Genomic DNA, 19081 nt, shown 5'->3' on the forward strand with positions numbered 1-19081 from the left:
TTTTTGTTGTATTTTTTAAAAAAATATATTTTTAGGTTTCTTTTTGCTCCTACCCTTTTCCTACATTAGCACTTAATTGCTTTTTTCCTTTGATTCGGCCGTACTCCATAGCTGAGTGGTTAGCACATCGAGCTGCGACGCCAGGGGTCCCGGGTTCGAATCCCGCTCGGGCATGTTTCATCATTTCATCTCTCATCCCCATCTTCGCAAATTAGCCAAGAGGCACAAACCTCGAAGTAAAATAAAAGAAATCAATCAATCCTTTGATTCGATAGTTTAAAACACAAAACAAGAGGTTTTATCGATTTATTCAACTCTCTTATCAAGCTTTTATTATAAGAGCAGAAGTTATTTGTATTTTTTAAAAAATTGAGGTACTTTTTAGATTTTTTAGGTCATTAACTTTCGAGCCCTAGTAATAACATTGTTAGATTCTTGCGAAATAATATATCTAAGTATTGACAATGATTACATTAAGGGATAAGTTTGAGAATTCATTTTCTCGGCCGAAACTGTGAGATACGTGGAGCATATTTGATTTAAAAACATCATCTCGCTTGGTTCTCTGTCGGTTACCATTATTGACTTGTGACCAGTTAAAGGTTTGATTTCCCGTGTCGAATTATTTTAGTGGTGTGTAGTGAATCTACTCGCGATTAATGTATTTATGGTCAACTTTGTTTTTATTCTTTTACTGTCTGAAAAAAGATTGCTCGAACATTGTTCGTTATAATTCACAGTGCTAACAATACTTTTTTAAATACTACGTCTTCCATTTTCAGAGGGGCACGTGCCCCCGCGTCCCTCCCGCTAAATCCGCCAATGCTCAAATATGTCTCATTGTATTCACCGTACATTCCACTAACCATGCCAAGTGGGACTGATACAGTATCGGATTCTTAAATCACTTTCGTTGGAGTGTTACTAAGACCTGTTATTGTTTTTGACTATATAATACAAATAAAAGACAAAAATTGGATAATATAAATTAAGTGAAGTTATTGTTAAATATATTCAAATTTTAGAAGATGATCATATTTATTTTAAGCACTAGCCTTCTTCATTCATACGCAATAAATATGATCATTTTACATTATCCTTCTGTTTTCTTTTCATTTTCATGTCTTTGCAATTGGGAAAAGAAGCTATGGCTCAGTTTACCTCCTCTAAACATTAAATTTATTTCTATTATCCTGTCAACGAAGCGAAATGAAGTAACTTTGTATAAATTGACAGACATTCATTTTAATAAACATCATCGATAATTCTATAATTCCATCCATGTAGACCTGGTTTGTAATTTAATTTTTGCTCACGAACTGACTACTGATTCATATTTATTGATTAGGTTTGTACACGCATGTGCTTAATCAGACAATCGTGCAACGTGCTCGGTTTTGTTAAAAATGTTCATGGAAATTTGCTTGGAAAGCAATTTACTCTATACAGACAGGAAAATGGATGTGTTTTACTGTTATTTCCCGCATGAGGCATACACGATTAATTAACACCTTTTGTAGAGGTGTAAAAGATAACTTGTCAATGGGAATCTGTTTTAGATTGTGATGTAAAAGCGTTCACGATACAAATACAATGATAACTAAGGCTTTTATAATCTAGAAATTACAAAAATAAGCCACATAACAATGCTCCTATGATCTACTAATTTTCGTACCCTAATAACAGTATCAGTTTCTCATTAAGAAATGTTTTCTTGTGAAAGAAGAGAATGAAGTGTCAAGCACATAATTTGATAGTGTGTGTGAATGTTTCATTTAAATTAATACATCCACACCATATTGTATATTTTTACACACTTCATTGATTGATTGATTGATTTAGTTTATTTTACTTCGCGTTTTGTGCCTCTTGGCTAATTTGCGAAGATGGGGATGAGTGATGAAATGATGAAATTGATGAATGGACATTCACAAACAACCAAGCCCGACCGGGATTCGAACCCGGGACCCTTGGCGTCGCAGCGCGATGTGCTAACCACTCGGCCACAGGGTCGGGCTTTTACACACTTCATGTTAGTTCATTTAAGTTAACTATTACGTGTTAGTGTACTTCACCACAACGTTGCCCTCACACAAAACACATGCGCACTGTTCTGTTCCGACTGTCGTACACAAGTAGTTTAGGGTTAGGTCCATTGCGTAGCAATAGGGGAGGAAATTAGTGCTTACATGGCTTCAAATATTCATAATAAAATGCCCTGTTTCGAGGGCTCTTAGCTTCGAAACGAGGTTTCTAACGAACAAAACGTTACCAAGTAAAGTTGTTGTACTGATGTCCTCTACGCGTCGTGAAAGTTTGTCGGTGTTTTACGGCGACACCCTGTATATCAAATGGGTAAGTTTTTGAAGAACATTAATATTAAAGATTTAACATTTATGCAATTAAATCCTTGCATATTGATCTTGGCAATCAAACGGACGGGGAAAAGTTTGCAGGATAGCCGTGGGCCTATTAATTTACGAGTGACGTGATTTCTGGAAGTGGGGGCGATGCGGAGGCAAAGCATCCCCCAACATGTTTCATTCATTCTCACCATGTTAAACCATGGGAGCATCCTACAGATATTCCCAAGGCTTGAGCAAGCATACACCCACCTAACAATTTCCACTTCAAAGGCGAGTTTAATGAAATATCGTTATTATATGTCATGCTAACATTGACCATCATTCGCGATCATCTGTAGTGTTATATCTAGAGCCGGATTTGTATGTAATTATATATTCTATTCCTTTCTAGATACATACCTTAAACAAAAAATGTCAACGAATTATATAACTGACATGATTTTGCATAAATTTTATGCTACATGTTTTTATATATATTTGCCAGGATATTTCATATTTTACATATTTGCTAATTTACTTTACATAAAACAACATATTTCGTGTTTTTTTGGTTTTTTTTTGCTTTCTCTATCCGTTTTCCTATATTTTGGATTTCTGAAACATGATGAAGAAAATTTGTAGCTCATGGGATGTCATATTTTCTAATCATTCAGATGCATAGTGTTTAAGGTCACCTAAAATTGACTGACAAGCCGAAAGACAGACTGAATAAAATAAAAATACTGGAACTGTTATTTATCGAAAGATGCTGAAGTTTCTACTAACCCCCCTTTCTAGTTACCTATTTTCGTTTAGTTTTTAGGTTTAGTCAAAGCACCTAGAAACTTGGCATCGGTGCACAAGAAGGCTACTTTCCTGTACGTACCGAGTTACACAATATGTTCACTTGTACAAAAAGTACAAAAGTAGCTATGTATTTTCATTCGATTGTTCTTTCTGTAGACTTTTTTTTTCACAATTTGTTTCGAAAGTCACGAAGAGCTCTTTTACATATTTTCATATTCTACAATAATTTGTGATATGAAAAGTAATTAATAGTTAACAAAATTTGTTCCTTAAATATGTGCACGTTGCTGTGCTTTTTTAAGTTTGTAAATTTGATACACATTTTAATTAGAACAACTTATGTCTTTAAAATTACATTAAATATGTTCAAATAAAATAAATATCTAGCAGAATTCTTGACATTGCTTGGATACACGATTATTATTAATATTGCATAGCCTACTCTTTCATACTACATATTTAGCTACATCCTTTTGATAAAACATATTTATGTACATCGTATTATCAAATATTCTTAGATATATATGTATAAATTTTATACTTTGATATTACATAAAAATCCGGGGTGTAGTTATAGCATTGAGAGTTAACAAATTTTACGTAGGCTACTGTTAACGTAATTACGAACACTGGAATAATCTTTTTGCGTATAATTTAATATTTCCTCTTCGCCGTGGCGATGATTTCAACATTCTATTAACTTAAATTAACGTTTAAGAAGTTTAAACTTTCAATATAACTTGTAACAAATAAGAAATCAGGATCATCATATATTTCTCCATTAAAAACGAGTACAGTAAAACGTCGTTAATCCGGACAGGCAAAAGGAAAAATACAATAAAGCAGAATGCAAGGTTTTAAATGTGGCTAGAAGTCGACAAGAGAACTTCCCAAAGAAAAGCCAGTCAACCACTGATGAAATTCTGTTTCTCGCAGACTTTGTACTGTGCTGTATAGTGTATTTGGGCCTATGCCCTTTAAATACACCATAATAAACGCGTTTTGTTGCTATAAACAGAGTTTTAATGCACTTTCTAGTGTTTTTTAAGGTTATTTCAGTTAATCCGAGCTTTCGTTAAACCGGTCAACTTATCCCCCCATTAGTCCGGATTAACGAGGTTTTACTGTATACAATTACTATGTGAGAGTGACCCAATTTGTCCGTGCCAGGTTTACCAAATGATGCTCCAAGTTGTTGATGATGTACATTTATCCACTCCAAAAAGAGAACAAGTTCCCTGGCCTTCCCAAAACAGAACATTTAATTCACACTCTACTTGTAACAACATGTAAAACATACAACTTACATACAATAAAATGCAGTGAAAGCTCGTTACTTGCTGTTGTAATTGCATATAGGTTTGTACACATATATTCTGAGCTTTTATAAGAAAGTCACCAGCATCCACTGGAAAATAAATTTACTCATACTATAATCGTCCGAAGAGTGTTCACTTTAGGATCACCTTGGACAAGATGGATCAGGTAATTTTAACTGTGAGAAATTTACCATAGAATTTCAAGGTTGCCTCAGAAAGAAATCTCTCTCTGTTATTTTGCAGTTGCACCTGTGATCAAAGTTCCGAACCAGCTACTAGGAGCGCCACTGGGCACGGATGTCCATTTGGAGTGCTACGTCGAAGCTTTTCCTAACACCATTAACTACTGGGTTAAGAATAGAGGAGAGATGCTCCTGGACGGGTGAGTAGGGGTACTGCCCTTTCAAGGAATTTCGTCACTTATTATTTTCCTCCACATAGAATCTCGTCGTACAACACCAACAAACTATCACAACGTGTGGAGGATATCAAGGAGAGCAACTTCTCTTCGAAACATTTTGCTCGTTGAGGTTTGATTTCGATGCTAGTAGTCCTCGAAATCCACATTGTCTATCCTATATGTATGCAGCCCGGTGACACATATTCATGGTTGCCACTGCCACTGGTTCTGTTTTATCGGTCTACGAGCAAAAATATTATGAGTATGCAAGGGTCGTTCTCTGTATTGTGATCATTTCCCTACAAAAGTCGCCAAGTCTTTCTAAGTCGATAACAACAAGGGTTGGATAAAAAGTAATGGCAACACTGGTATAATTGCTACTTGACTGTATTGGCAGAGGAGCACGTGTTACATTCCTTCAATGTAATCGCCCCCCCCCATTTCTACGACCTTCTGCCACACGTATGGAAGGCGTCGTACGCCGTCAGCGCGTCAATCTCTATCGATGTCCCGCAGTGACCGCCCTATAGCACGTATGATGGCTTCGCGCGTGTCGTAGTGCTTCCCGCCCAGTGGTTCCTTCATTTTGGCAAAAAGGTCGTAATCACACGGTCTCATACCGGTGAATACGGCGGATGTTCCAGTACCTCCCACTATAGTGGAACCACGAGCAAAACAACCTGCGCAGACCCGCGACTCCTGTGCACCGTACCCCCGCGAGTAGGGGAGAGGGGAGAGTGGACCATGCTTCCTTATGGCCCGAGGTGGAGGGAAGAAGGGAAAGCTGCGCGGGGACTTTTCGTCCCAAGGTTTTTTTCCTTGTGGTCGATCTATACCAGTTATGCAGGAGCGCCGTCACAGTGTTCGCAGTGTGACACGTTGCATTGTCAAGCAGGATGATGGGACACCGTGCCAGAACGTGCCGTCGCTTCCTTCTTAATGCGAGACGAAGGTGGTGTTGACCGTCTGCCTAAGAGACGTTGTTCTTCTTGCCTAAACATATTGTTAGGGCGCTTGCACTCTCGTCCTCTGCTTCAGAGCACTGCTGTTTTTCACTTAATAACATACAATCGCTCCCACTCACTACTGCCTCGTCTGACATTCCTTTATCAACCACGAAACGGTCGTGGCGCTGTGACTCGCCCCTTTCACGGGACAGCAGTGTTGCCATTACTTTTTATCCAACCCTTGTATGATGGTAAAGGCATAACTTGATGGAAACGCGTAATCCCATAGACTTGGTCTTGACGAAGTTTCTACGCCATGATTATGCTTCTACCGTGTTTAGTACATTAACTGATAACAAAAATGAAATGCCACTGGCAACCATGAATCTGTACAAAGTGATGCAGAAAACGAAAATGCCATTTTCCGGAGAGCTTGTAACATCGGAGTGAGCCCTCAACGAGAGAAAAACTTCCTTAGAAAAGTTGTTCTTCTTGGTTTCTTTTTTGGCCTCCTTCTGGCGCAGTGTTAACTCTGGTACCATTTAAACAAGGTGTCCCGGGTGGTTCAATTGCCAGTGGTGGCAGAGTGGTTCCGGCGTCAATCTGTAAGTACGGTCCCAATTACCCTATCTAAGCATATAGTGGACCTAAAACAAACATCTGATAGTTGCTGCATCCTGTGAAAGTTTGTCGCTGTTGTTTAGATATACCTGCATGTGCATGAGTGCGTACGTGTGCGTGCATTTGGGTGTGGAGTCTGTGGTCCATTCGGTAGAGTGTCTAATTGTCACACTGGAGACCCGAGTTCGATTCCCAGGATGGGTGATCTTATGAGGGAATTGTTCCACCAATATAATTGGCTCAAGGGCTCATTTAGTTTCCAAACCATGAGTACCAGTGGGAACACTAGAGAATATAGTCGGCTGGAGTGTGATGCTGTTCACATCAGAATGGCCGAAATCTAGAATGTGTGTGACCTTAGCTCCACATCAATGTGTCTTTATGATTGATTGATTAATTTGGCGATTTAAGTCCACTTTATGCACAGAGCAATGTACAGGGGTATGCTCTCACAATATATTATATAATCGAGTTTTGTTTTTCAAGTCACTTTATGCACAGAAAGGATAATCGGGACTGGACCTGCAGTTTAAGATAGGATACGAACAACTTTGTGCCTCCATTAGGTGTCGAACCCGAGATCTCTTGATTACTACTACACCATCGTGGAGTCCCATATATATTGCATATTGATTTGGTTTATTTTACTTCGCATTTCTGCCACTTTTGTCTAATCGCGAATATAAAGATGAGTGATGATACGAGGCGCATCCAGAAAGTAAGTGTCCCTATTTTTTTTAAAAAAAACCAACACAGTTTCAGGAAACCATTTATTGGCAACAGGTACAGAAAAGGTTCAGCTATTTTTCAACATAGAAACCACGAGAATTGAGACACTTGTATCGTGGTATCAACTTTTGGATCCCACTGTCGTAGAACTCTGCCGCCTGTGAATGGAACCAGCGTGTGACAGACGTCTTCAGCTCTTCGTCGTTGCCAAAACGCTCACCGGAGGACAGGAATTCCTTGAGGTGCAAGAAAACGTGAAAATCGCTGGGAGCCAGATCAGGACTGTAAGGTGGATGATCAAACAACTCCCAGCCAAATTCCGTCAAAACAGCTGCTGTGCGCCGAGCCGTATGTGGACGAGCATTGTCATGGAGGAGCACAACACCTGCAGTAAGCATGCCACGCCTCTTGTTTTGAATGGCACGTCGCAATTTCCTTAGTGTTTCACAGTAATGGTCAGCGTTCACCGTTTCACCTCTGGGGAGGAAGTCAATGAGCAAAATGCCCTTTCTGTCCCAAAACACGGTGCACATCACTTTCTGTACCGACAGCGTCTGTTTGAATTTCTTCTTGACCGGAGATCCACTATGCCGCCAATGCATTGACTGCTGCTTGGTTTCCGGGGTGAAGTGCAAAATCTACGTCTCATCGCCCGTGACGATCCTGCCGAGGAAATCATCGCCGTCATCATGGTACCGTTGCAGGAATGTCAGTGCTGCTCCTGAACGTTTCATTTTGTGTTCGGGTGTCAGGTTTTTCGGCACCCACCTGGCACACAATTTTTTGAACAGCAGGCGCTGCGTGACAATCTCATGCAACACGGATCGCGATATCTGCGGAAAAAGGCTACTCAACTCCGTAATCGTGAAGCGACGGTTCTCTACGATGCGCTGCCGCACCAGCTCAACCAGATCATCAGTGATGAGGGACGGACGCCCACTGCAATCTTCATCATGGACACTTTGACGACCTTCCGAAAACTGTCGACACCAGCGACGCACCATCTGCTTACTCATAATGTTCGGCCCATAGACCTCACAGAGCTGACGATGAATGTCAATTGGCGCAATGCTATGTGCATTCAGGAACTTTATCACCGACCGAACCTCGCATGCGGCGGGAGAAGGAATACGAGCTTCCACTTCGGACCACTGCTGCCTCGCTACTGGCGCCAGGCGGGATCTGTCCGCCTGGCATATGATTGATACGTCTTAGCTCTGCTGCGCATGCGCAATTTACACGGCTCATTATGTTTACTTTCACGGGGAAAAAATAGGGAAACTTACTTTCTGGATGCGCCTCGTATGATGAAACTTATGAAGGGACATTCACAAAGAACACAATGCCCTGGCCGAGATTCGAATCCGCCACCTTTGACACCGTTGTGCGCTGTGCTAACCACTCCGCCACTGAGGACCGTCATATGTATGTGTGTACCTATATATAAATATGTTGTCAGTAAGTTAACATTAGGAGCTGTTTAAAATTTTCATAAACTGTGTATACTTATTACACTTGTGTGTTTGTGTTTCAATATTACTACATATCGAAAATGCTTTCTGTCATGTGCTTTAGTCACGCACGCGGTGTAGATGCACCCGCTGTCGTACGCAGAGGGGTGGTGATGGGGCTACAGCCTTCTCCCAAATTTTAGGAAAAATCATTATTTTTAAATAAAAGCAATAAAGAACTCGGGGAAAAACCATAGTGATAAATGCAAAAACTCCTTCGAATGATCCCAGATTGGCATTTTTGAGACTAGAAAGTTCTAAATATACGAGATATATTCTTGTGTATAGCGTCATTCCCCCGAGAAAGATGATATATACTATACACTATTACAATTCCAACCCCTTCCTGAAGAAAAGTCTCCGTACCCCTCCCTGTGTACATTGGAGACAGTAAAGCATCATTTGCGTGAGTTTCGCTTCGCATTTGTTATTCGCTTGAATAGTGTAAAATATTTCCTCACTCCCCACGTTCAAATTTTCAAATGCGCGGAATTTTTCACACCAGCATTGGTGTAATTGAAAACAGAGTCTATTTCCTGGTTCGATAAAAAATACTTCACGCTCATTTATCCACCCCCTTCCCCCAACAAACCCTCATCCCTCTTTCCTCCCCGCAGTTTGTTATTATATCTCCTCCATTTCGTCCCAACCATTTTATTTTCGCTTCCAATTTCAGGGATAAAGTAATTCATTTCCGCTTTCCAAACTTCGATCGTCTTATCGTTACCAATTGGGCCTATTGTCGGCCCTTTTCCCCGTCGTCGTTCCTAGACTGGATTTGCGAGATGTCGCGAACTCCAAGCCAATGTTGCAAACTGGCAATGTGTGAAAACCCTAAATATTTTCCTCTTCTGGTATTGATTTTGTTTAAGAAATGTGGGAAGAGAACTTGGTGAGCTGTTATGCTGATTATGCTTGCGGTGCATAGACGTCCCTAGGAAATTTTCTGATTTGGGGGAGGAGGTTGGAAAGTCAAGCGTGATCGTAAGAAAAAAAAATAAGGCAAAGAGAAAGGAACAGGAGTTGAAAAGAAGGGAGATACAGGAGAAAGAAGGAGGGAGAAAAAATAAATAATACGAATGCTGACGTAAAAAATAGTTCAAAATTTCACCACCAGGTTGAAATTTGGCGCTGAAATCTGGTGCATATGAACAATATTCTTGGAAACGCTTTGTGAGGCCATTGATAACGGTGTCTTACACTTCCAAAGCTTCACTCCCTTGGACTGGTTGATCACTGAATGCTGCTGTACCGAGATAAACACAAACGACTTTCTGATTGTCGTTACTGCAGCGCCTCAATGCCACCTGCAGAAAATTTGACTTTCTTTCTCTGGCATTCGCTTTGCCATTGTCTCTAGTAAGTTTCACTGCAATCTGTTGCTTCGAACGGGCTCCAGAGAGCTATGAATAGGGCAAGTTTAATGGGCCTGGTCAAAGCAAACTATCGTAGGTGGCAGCACCCCTGTTGTGTCCCCACGCATTTGATTGCAATTGTTCTCCCATTTAAATACGTGGGGAATTTGATTCTGAACGTGCTGCTATTACATTAAATTGCAAGTAAAATTTCACCTTAACCTCAGAAATTATGTCAGAACATGATAGATAAATCAGTGCTGTGAAACTAAGTATTTTAATAAGACGAGCGTCAACAACGGAAAAGATACCAGAACTTAAAAAAGCCTTAAAATTTGCACAGAATTTGTTTACTTCACTTGCAATTTTCACAAGTTAAGTGCTTTATTCTTGGGAATCTGGTAAAGAATAATACAAAATAATTCCTAGGACTGTAATTTTATTTTTACAGTTGTTATTAATAACTGACGCCTTCCTTTACGTGATGATATACTTTTCCTCATGGCTAGTAAATATGGTTCTCTATTTTATACATACACATTTATCGAGAAGAATGGTTATTACTATATACATACATACATACATACATATATATATATATATATATATATATATTTCATGTCTTGCAACCTTTAGAGCTTTCTTATTATAATTTTAAAATTGTTGTAACCCAAAACAAAAACGACGAAAATACGAGGGGAAAATGTCTGCTTAATACCAAGAAAATATATGTTAATATTAAGTTATCGGATAGGGCATAGTGTCATAGTGTATAATAATAAATATCATGTTCTCACTTACTTAATACATTTTTTTATTTGTAATTTATGGAGTTTCTCCGATTCCTACTTCCGCCGCTGAATTACACCTATTCGCAAGATGCAACAAGGGAAAACATAAAAGCGTAGTGTAAAAATTTAAATTTTTGTATTATAGACCCATGGCAGCTAGAGACGACCAAAATTACTTCGAGTTTAGTGCTCTTTGTGCATAAACATATAATATTTAGCCCGTCTGAGTTACCCTGCCTTTGCGCTTTAATATATTAATTCTTAGGTTCGGGAGAATGTCATTTTCGGTAACTTGTGACTTGCTACATAATCTTAATGGTTTGTTAAACATATTTTTGTTATCGATTTACACGAGCCTATCGCGCTCCAATGTAAAGCTTAGAGGAACCAGATGACGAGCGAAATTCTTTAGGGACACAACAGGGGTAGCGCCTCCAGCGTAAAAGTTTGCAATGAACAGCCCCATTGGTAACACCCAGTATATACATACATACATACATATATATAGTACATATACGTATATATATACATACATTTATATACATTTTTAGTTAAATTATAGATTTTCCAGTTCTTTTTTATCATATATACAGGGTATAACAAAAATATGCGGCAATGCTTCAGTAATGGATTCCTCATGCATAAAGAATTAATATGTTCATGTCAACATAGGTCCGGAGATGGGTGATATCTGAACAATAAAACCTACATAGAGCTCTCTGGAGCACATTGGAAGCGTCGGATAGCGATGACATTTGGTATAGATGCTATGGAAACCATGGGAAAGAGAATTTCAACTAAATGAATAGTTCAGATATTCACCACCAGGTGGAAATGTGCCGCTGCTGTTGAATCATTAATCACGCTGTCTTACGCTTCCATAGGGTTATTCCCTTCGAGGGTGCCCATATTTATCACTTCTGAAATGACAAAAAAATAAAAATAAAGCTTTCCAAGTTCAAATTCTAGTTGTTATTTCAGCGCTACATTTTCACCTGGTGTCGAATATTTGATATATTTTTCCAGCAGCATTAGGTTCCTCATGGTCGCCATACCTCTATCCAAGTTTAACCGCAATCGACGCTTCCAACGGACTCCAGAGGAATTGAATAACGGAATTCTAATTGTAACCACCTGTTTCTTGTAGGTCTCATTAGTCAGAAATTACTTATTTCTAGACCCATCTTGATGTGAACTTTTTTTTTCTCTACGCATTTGGAATTCATTCCTGAAGTATTGCCGCATATTTTGTTACGCCCTGTATATTAGTTTCGTTATCCTAGTTGGTTGATTCTGTACGGCGATCCCTATATCAAATTATGAAATATTTGGTTCTTTTTCTGTAGCTTTCTACCTGTGTCAATTCGTGTTTTAGCAGTGTGTGTGAATTCAATTTGCTTTGGGCCTTATACCTTCCATTGCTGCCTTAAGATGTAAACGGAATATTTATGTGCAGGCTTGGAAGAATATACATGGACAACGTAAACTCTGATTTCATAATGTCTTGTAGTCTGTTGTGTATGCAACTCAAAGATCAAAATTGTTTCGTAGTTTTGTCTGGTGATCCTGGGTTCTCAGCATACAGTGGCGGCGATTGGGGGGGAGGGGGAGAAGAGGCAGTCGCCCTCTCATTTTTTGTCTCCACACTATGCCCTCTTAAAGCCAAGCTTTGTCTACAAGAGAAAATAAACTGGCCGCTACTGTCAGCAAAGATTGAGCATTGTTATGAGTCAAGCAACACAATAAAACACCTGGGTACTACGAGGTACTACTATGTTTCTTTGAAAAGATCGGCTCATAAGGCAATGTTCTTGGACTGATGTTAGAATCCAGATCAAGAAGTGTAATTAGTTGAAATGTGGTTTACATGGAATCATCATCAAAGGCTATCGAAACCGGAAAGAGAGCGTGTTAAAAATTCTACGTAGCAAATCATATCACCAATCGATATATGTTGGTCCCATATTCGAACTGTGGGTAAGTCATGGATGTATCATTATGACTGTGCCATTATCCATTCATTCATCCTCATCACCTCTGTTAACACAATAAGCGAATTAACATAAATGATATAGGGTCATTCCATGTTAAATCAACCAATGGTCTCAGGAATTGATAATATTTGGTACATTGGTAGTACCAGTAAAGTTGACAAAAACTTCCTACTTTAAGATTTTTTGGGATCTTAGTTTTTGAGTTATTGACTTTTAAAAAAGAAAAAAATCCCAAACTTTTACATCAAAAACTATTTGACCTAGAGAGCTCAAATTGGTGTCATTCTCTTCTGCTTTTAATGAGCTTTAATTTGAAATGCAATATGACTGTGCTGTTTGAATTTTGTAATTTTTCAGAACCCCGAAAAAACGTTTTTTTTTTAAATCTCAAAAACACCCCTTTTAATTATTTTTTTAAAAAAATATATATGTCTTGAAGACATCAATTGACTATGTAAGTGCAGAATTTCATAATGGGACGGCAATGGACCCCTATAGAATTATTGTTTTTGTTTTGTAATGTGTTTGAAATTTGCTACATTTGTGAATTTCCATGTTAAAACCATATCTATAAGGTGAGTGGTCGATGTTGAAGTCTTCATATTAGTCTATATTATATATTTGGACTACAAATAACATGTAAATACCTAAAATTTATCACTTTTAATATCAGATAAGCAAATTGAAAAATGTACGAGGGGAAGTCATTAAAAACAGGAATTTTATTCTTAACTTAATTGAGATTTATGCACAACGAAAATTTGTATTTCGGGACTCGAAGCGGTTCCTTAGCAACACGCCACAAAGATGTTGTGTTGATCAAGCAGTATGCACCTGCGCAGTAGCTCTTAAAATGTGGTTCCCCACTGTTGACTTTCACCGTAGAAGAGCAACGAAGTGTTATTCGTTTTCTGTGGTCAGAGGGAGTGAAACCATCTGAAATCTACAGCAGAATGAAGGTTCATTACGGAGACAATTGTTTAAGTGAGCGGAGAGTGTGCTAAATTAACGGATTCGCTGGTCGATCTGCTGTTTCACTGCCTCAATTGCCACCCAAACTGGCCTCCCACTCCGATGTTCATCACTGATCTTTCTACCCATTCATACACTCTCCATTGACTTAAACTGGCTGCTTTTTTGAAAGTCAATAACTCAAAAACTAAGAACCCAAAAAATCTGAAATTTGGCAGTTTATGTCCTCTTGATAGATACAATGAATAAACAAAAAAACTTAAAAATTTGAATCCTTAAGGTTCAAAAATATTATTTTATTAGTTGGTTTGACATGGAATAGCCCAATAGGAAGAAAGAAACGCAAGAATATTTTCCGTGATTTTTCGCAGTGTCTCCATGGACCTCTTCGTTCTGCTCCATTGATTGTGCGCTATTCTCTGTCATGGTTAACCTGATGTTGATTAATGCAAAACTAACGAAAGAAATCACTGGGAAACAACTTGATTATTACGTTGATTTGGAATTTAGTAATAAAGTGGTCATTAGTATCAAGTTAAATACTCATTCGGTGTCAATGAATCAAATATCCAGGCAAGCACATCAGTACAGACAATCCAATCATTGGATGCATTTTTGTTCTTTAATTAATTGTATTATTTCTCACCAAACGAAAGTCTGCAATAGCATTGCTATTTTAAGAATTATTGATCGATACTACTGTGTGTGCACGTGTGTTAGACCTACTGGATCTTTGAGAAATAATGTCACCCCAATTTCAACTTCGATTTTGGGAATCGCGAACAGTCATGATATTTCGAATGATCAGGCATCACAAATGTTTCGTTTGTGAAGTTTTCTCAACTCTCATTTTAAATATTGAGAAAATCATCACTACAAGGAACAGACTTCAGGATCTTCCCAGTGTACAGAAATGTTGAACAATTCAATTACCAAAAACTTGTAACGACCGCTATGTTAGCCATATTTCACATATAGATATTGGAATATATATTATTCGTATGCTTTCAAGTTAAGAAGTTGGATTAAATTATTTATACTTGTTTTTCATAATTCTTGTATATATTTGTTTTATCTTACATTGTTATATTATTCGCATATTTTTTAAATATTTAATTCAGATTTTATAGGCTAATAATTGAGTACTAAAAGTGGTAAGTGCCAAAAGCGAAAGTGTTGGGAAATCGCATCGTTCAGCACATCAGCCCGTAAGAACATTCACACTAGTGACCTCTTTACACGCCCTTTGAACTACTTAGAGGGCTACCAGCCACTTTTCACGTTTACCACATTATAAAGCATGGCACATTTCACAGTTTAACGTGGAAAACAGTGTTTCAGTTATTGTGGCACTTACAGCGTTTACCAATTTTAATCTTCAATTATCCCAAAAAGTATATATAACGATTTCTATATCTGTCAAATCCTAGAAGCTGTTTAAGCACATTTCTTCCTAATACCCATATTTCACAACAATAGACAAGATTGAAGTAATTTAGTCTTCATTATAAATCCTTAAACTAATTTAATTAATTTATTTAATCCTTTTATGTGCAAGGGCAAATATGAATTATTTTATAAAATCAATTCCTTTATTCCTAAAAAAAATTAATATTATAACATTATAGCAAAGCAATTCTGTCTCGCTTTCAATAATTTAACGTTATCCTATTGGCTGTTTATTTTAGGAGTGGGGAATGTGTATATGGCAACGTCAAAAGTTCCACGTTGGCATTCTCAAGTGTTTGCCAACATTAATCAAAGCTTACTATCGCTAATTAGCATTGATCTGTCATATAAATTATAAGTTTTTCTTGTGTCGTTTTTATGTTATGAGTTGCTAGCAATGTAAAAAGAACAATCTGTTAAGCTGTGCCTCGTGCCTGAGTTGAGGTTGAGTTGAGGTCTTGCTGTTAACGGTGAAGGCTATGCGCGGATTCTGTCGTGTTAAATAAGTTACTCATCACTGCCTACGAGTGAGCAGGGTCCAACACATTATATTTTTGGCCTGTGCGAATAAGTATGTACGCGCGCGAACGTTGCTTAAAGTTTTTGGACATTTTTTATTATAACATATTTTATTTTATTTGCGCTGACGTGTTGGAACTCGGTGGTTTCCTTCCTGGTAGATTTGGGATCGCCTTAATCCCGATCCCTGGGTGAGAAAACTCGTGGTTCCAACTGATTAGCCGGAGCAAGGAGCACAGTGTTGCCAATTCGTGGCTCCATACCCTGGAGTTACGATTGTGATGGCACGTTGCAAACTTGCCGATTTTTCTGGAAATGGTGAACATTTCCCTTCCGGAATGTTTGGATTTCCTCTTTTCCTCATGCCGTACCGACCAAATCCTTCCGTTCCCTGTAAAGCGACTGGCTGCCGACCCCCGTGGTGGAGTGGGTAGCACATCGCGCTACTACGCCAAGGGTCCCGTGTTCGAATCCTGGCCTGAACATGGATGTTTGTAAGTGTCCATTCATCAATTTCATCGTATCACCATTCATCCTTATCTTCGCCTGCTTGTTAATGTCAGTATTTCCTTTCGTACTTCCATTTCATTTCTATGAGTAGTTCACACTTTTGAATCACCCTGTATGTGACCTATATATAAACAATCGGGCAAATATCCGCTTGGTATGTCTGAAGAAGCCCCGGTCTCGTCTCGACAAGTTTCGAGGGGTCTAGTTTCGTTCTCGTCTCAGGTTTACAAGCTCGTCTCGGTCTCGTTATCACATCTCCTGAATTGAAACAACACGGGAGAGGGGTGTTATTTATTTCCCAAACAATTGGTAGTATGTATTGTTCGTAAGAATATTTGTGTGCACTCGGGCTTCAAATCTGACCCCCTCTACTCTTCCTTTCTGTTTTGGTTGTTTTACGTCGCATTCCTACCTGTTGGGTTAATCGCGACGATGTGGATGAACTGATGATGTTATATCCATGTCTTATCCTGAGTTTGAACCTGGGACCTTTGGCTTCGCAACGAGTTACGCTGTAATGATGTACACAGAGTAGGGGCATGTTTTCAAGATAAAGTTTCATGGGTGGCAACACTGGCCACTAACAGCCATAAGGAGAAAGCAAAGAAGGAAATTTCATCATGGCGGAGAAGCAAAAGAGAGTAAAAAAAGAGAAGATTCTCTCATTTCTGTCTCTCGTTTGTCATAAGTCGAGAACGTAAGATCAGAGATGGCATCATGTGACGAATAATTCGTTACTGGGTATTGCAGCCTGCGGACGACACTTTCTGCTTCTTAAGTCCTCTCCCCTTCCTCCTTCTTTCCCCTCCCCCTCTCTTGTGCAATCTTTCGCCCTCCATCATCTTTCATCGCGTTGTCATCATATCTGCGGAGGACGGGCGGTCGCGAGGAAACGGGAGGGGGCTTGGCAAAACACCATAATCCTTACGAAACAGCTGAGGTGGTATCTCTTTTTCCTGAAACAAACGTGGAACGGAAGTGTTTCCAACTCACAGTAATGACACTAGCTTTCGTGTCGCAAGTAGTGACCTGACAAATGTATAAAAAAATTCCTAACAAAATTATTTATTATTAAAGAGAGATATCATTTTTAGAGCACAACCAGGATTCTAATGTGTAAAAAATACTCTGGATGTGCGAATTTATTAAAGCTAATTTTTTCTAAAATTAATACCCTATATGGCGAAATATTCCCATATACTACACTATTTTGCAAATAACGTGTTGTAGGTGTTTTACTGTATTTTGAAAACTATGAAAAAAAAAACTGGGGTCGAGTCTGGCCTTCCAGACTACTTTCCTTCATCTAGCCTCACAACACTGAAATTTTGGAACTCCCATTCGGAACCCCGCTCCAAAGGGGAGGGCGCTTGCTAAGCATTGTCATACAGGAGCTTAATAAATTACATGTTAATACATATGCATATAGGTCGTCAAACATTATAGTTTCATCTTTTGTCCTTTCTGGATTCCACGTAGCAGCAGCACAACTTCAAATGCCTCAATAAAGTCAATGGCATTCCTTAGAACGAAGGTCAGCGCGTCAAGTAGTTCACGGTTTCGAGTCCCGGCCAAAAGTAACAGAAACAGGATGCTAAATAACATAAATACAATGTAATACAACAAAGGTCACTTCTTTATGGACTACAAGCCCTCTACAATTAATTAATAATCCTCAGGACTTTCATGTCTCCACACGAAACCTTTTAAAACGGCGTGAATCAAACCGTTGAAGAATTAATAATACTTCTCACTTTTGTCTTTATTGACAATATTATTGTTATTACATTATTTTACATTTTTCATTACTGATATCCCGTTAAGTGATTGATGTATTATGTATTCAGAATTGTTCAAATAAATACATTTTACTGCCACTCTATGCAGGGAATACAATGTAACATGCTTTCTAAGTGCCGTGCTTTTTTCCTTAACCAGAAACAAAGGACAATCGCGCAGATTTTGAACAGGGCGATTTAGGTGGAGCAATTAGCGCCCGGCAGCTAATCTTTAATTAATAGAACAGAATTCTGAAGAACTTCTTCTCGTGTCTCTCACGAGATACTTGATATCTTCTTTTCTTTTTTAATGGCGATCACTTTCTTCTGCTAAAATTTCACTTGATTTTACACCGTAATTTGCAAATGATGTTACAACTAATTAGTGGTTTCAATGAGGGTTTCCTGGGAAAGAGGGGCTCGCGGAAATATATCCCATTTGAAGCAGATGTTGGCCGGTTTGTAATTTTCCTCCACCTCAATCTGCTTTATCCCCTACTCTCCCACACCACCCATTTTTTTTTTGTTTTAAAAAAAGTGAATCCAGTTCATACATATATTTTAGTCACCACGGTCGCAGCAAGCCTGTACAGAACGACCAGGAAAAAGCAATTTGCGTGGGAGAAGTATCTTGTGCTACAAGAATTCATGTTTTTACGTACCAATAAAAATCCCTTTCGGCGCACTATTAAAGAGCAATTATACCGGGAGCGAAGCGCACAAAAGGCGACTGCTTGAATTTTCCAAATTGCACCGAAACCATGTGGAGAGGTGCTCAATAAATTCGCGGACTGAGAAATTTTGTTGCGTGTGGCGTGGATGTGCGCCAGAATGGGTTGAACTGAGACAAATGCTCTCTAGAGTTGGCAGAATGAATTGCAAATGCCGTGCTAAATTCATTAATTAACGCACAGGAAAGGGATTTTAAAAATGCTGCCTGAGATGAACCGACATTTTGAATATGGAGCGTTTGTAATTTTATAATAGTGTTAGAAACTCGTTAAGGGATCTGAATCAGTTGTACTTCGAGCTAG

At 38.7% G+C, this 19081-nt stretch overlaps 1 protein-coding gene across 1 annotated transcript in view; it reads left to right on the plus strand.

Annotated features, from left to right (window-relative positions):
• The window catches only part of LOC145985528 (lachesin-like), a 258993-nt gene that overhangs the window by 217156 nt on the left and 22756 nt on the right, over window positions 1-19081 (plus strand). The window contains exon 7 of the mRNA XM_083119598.1: window positions 4715-4853. Coding sequence (XP_082975724.1) covers window positions 4715-4853 — 139 coding nt within the window. The remainder of the gene's footprint in view (window positions 1-4714; window positions 4854-19081) is intronic.

Source organism: Lepisma saccharinum, chromosome 3 (genome assembly GCF_977018435.1).
Source record: "Lepisma saccharinum chromosome 3, izLepSacc3.1, whole genome shotgun sequence".
NCBI classification, from domain to species: Eukaryota; Metazoa; Arthropoda; class Insecta; order Zygentoma; family Lepismatidae; genus Lepisma; species Lepisma saccharinum.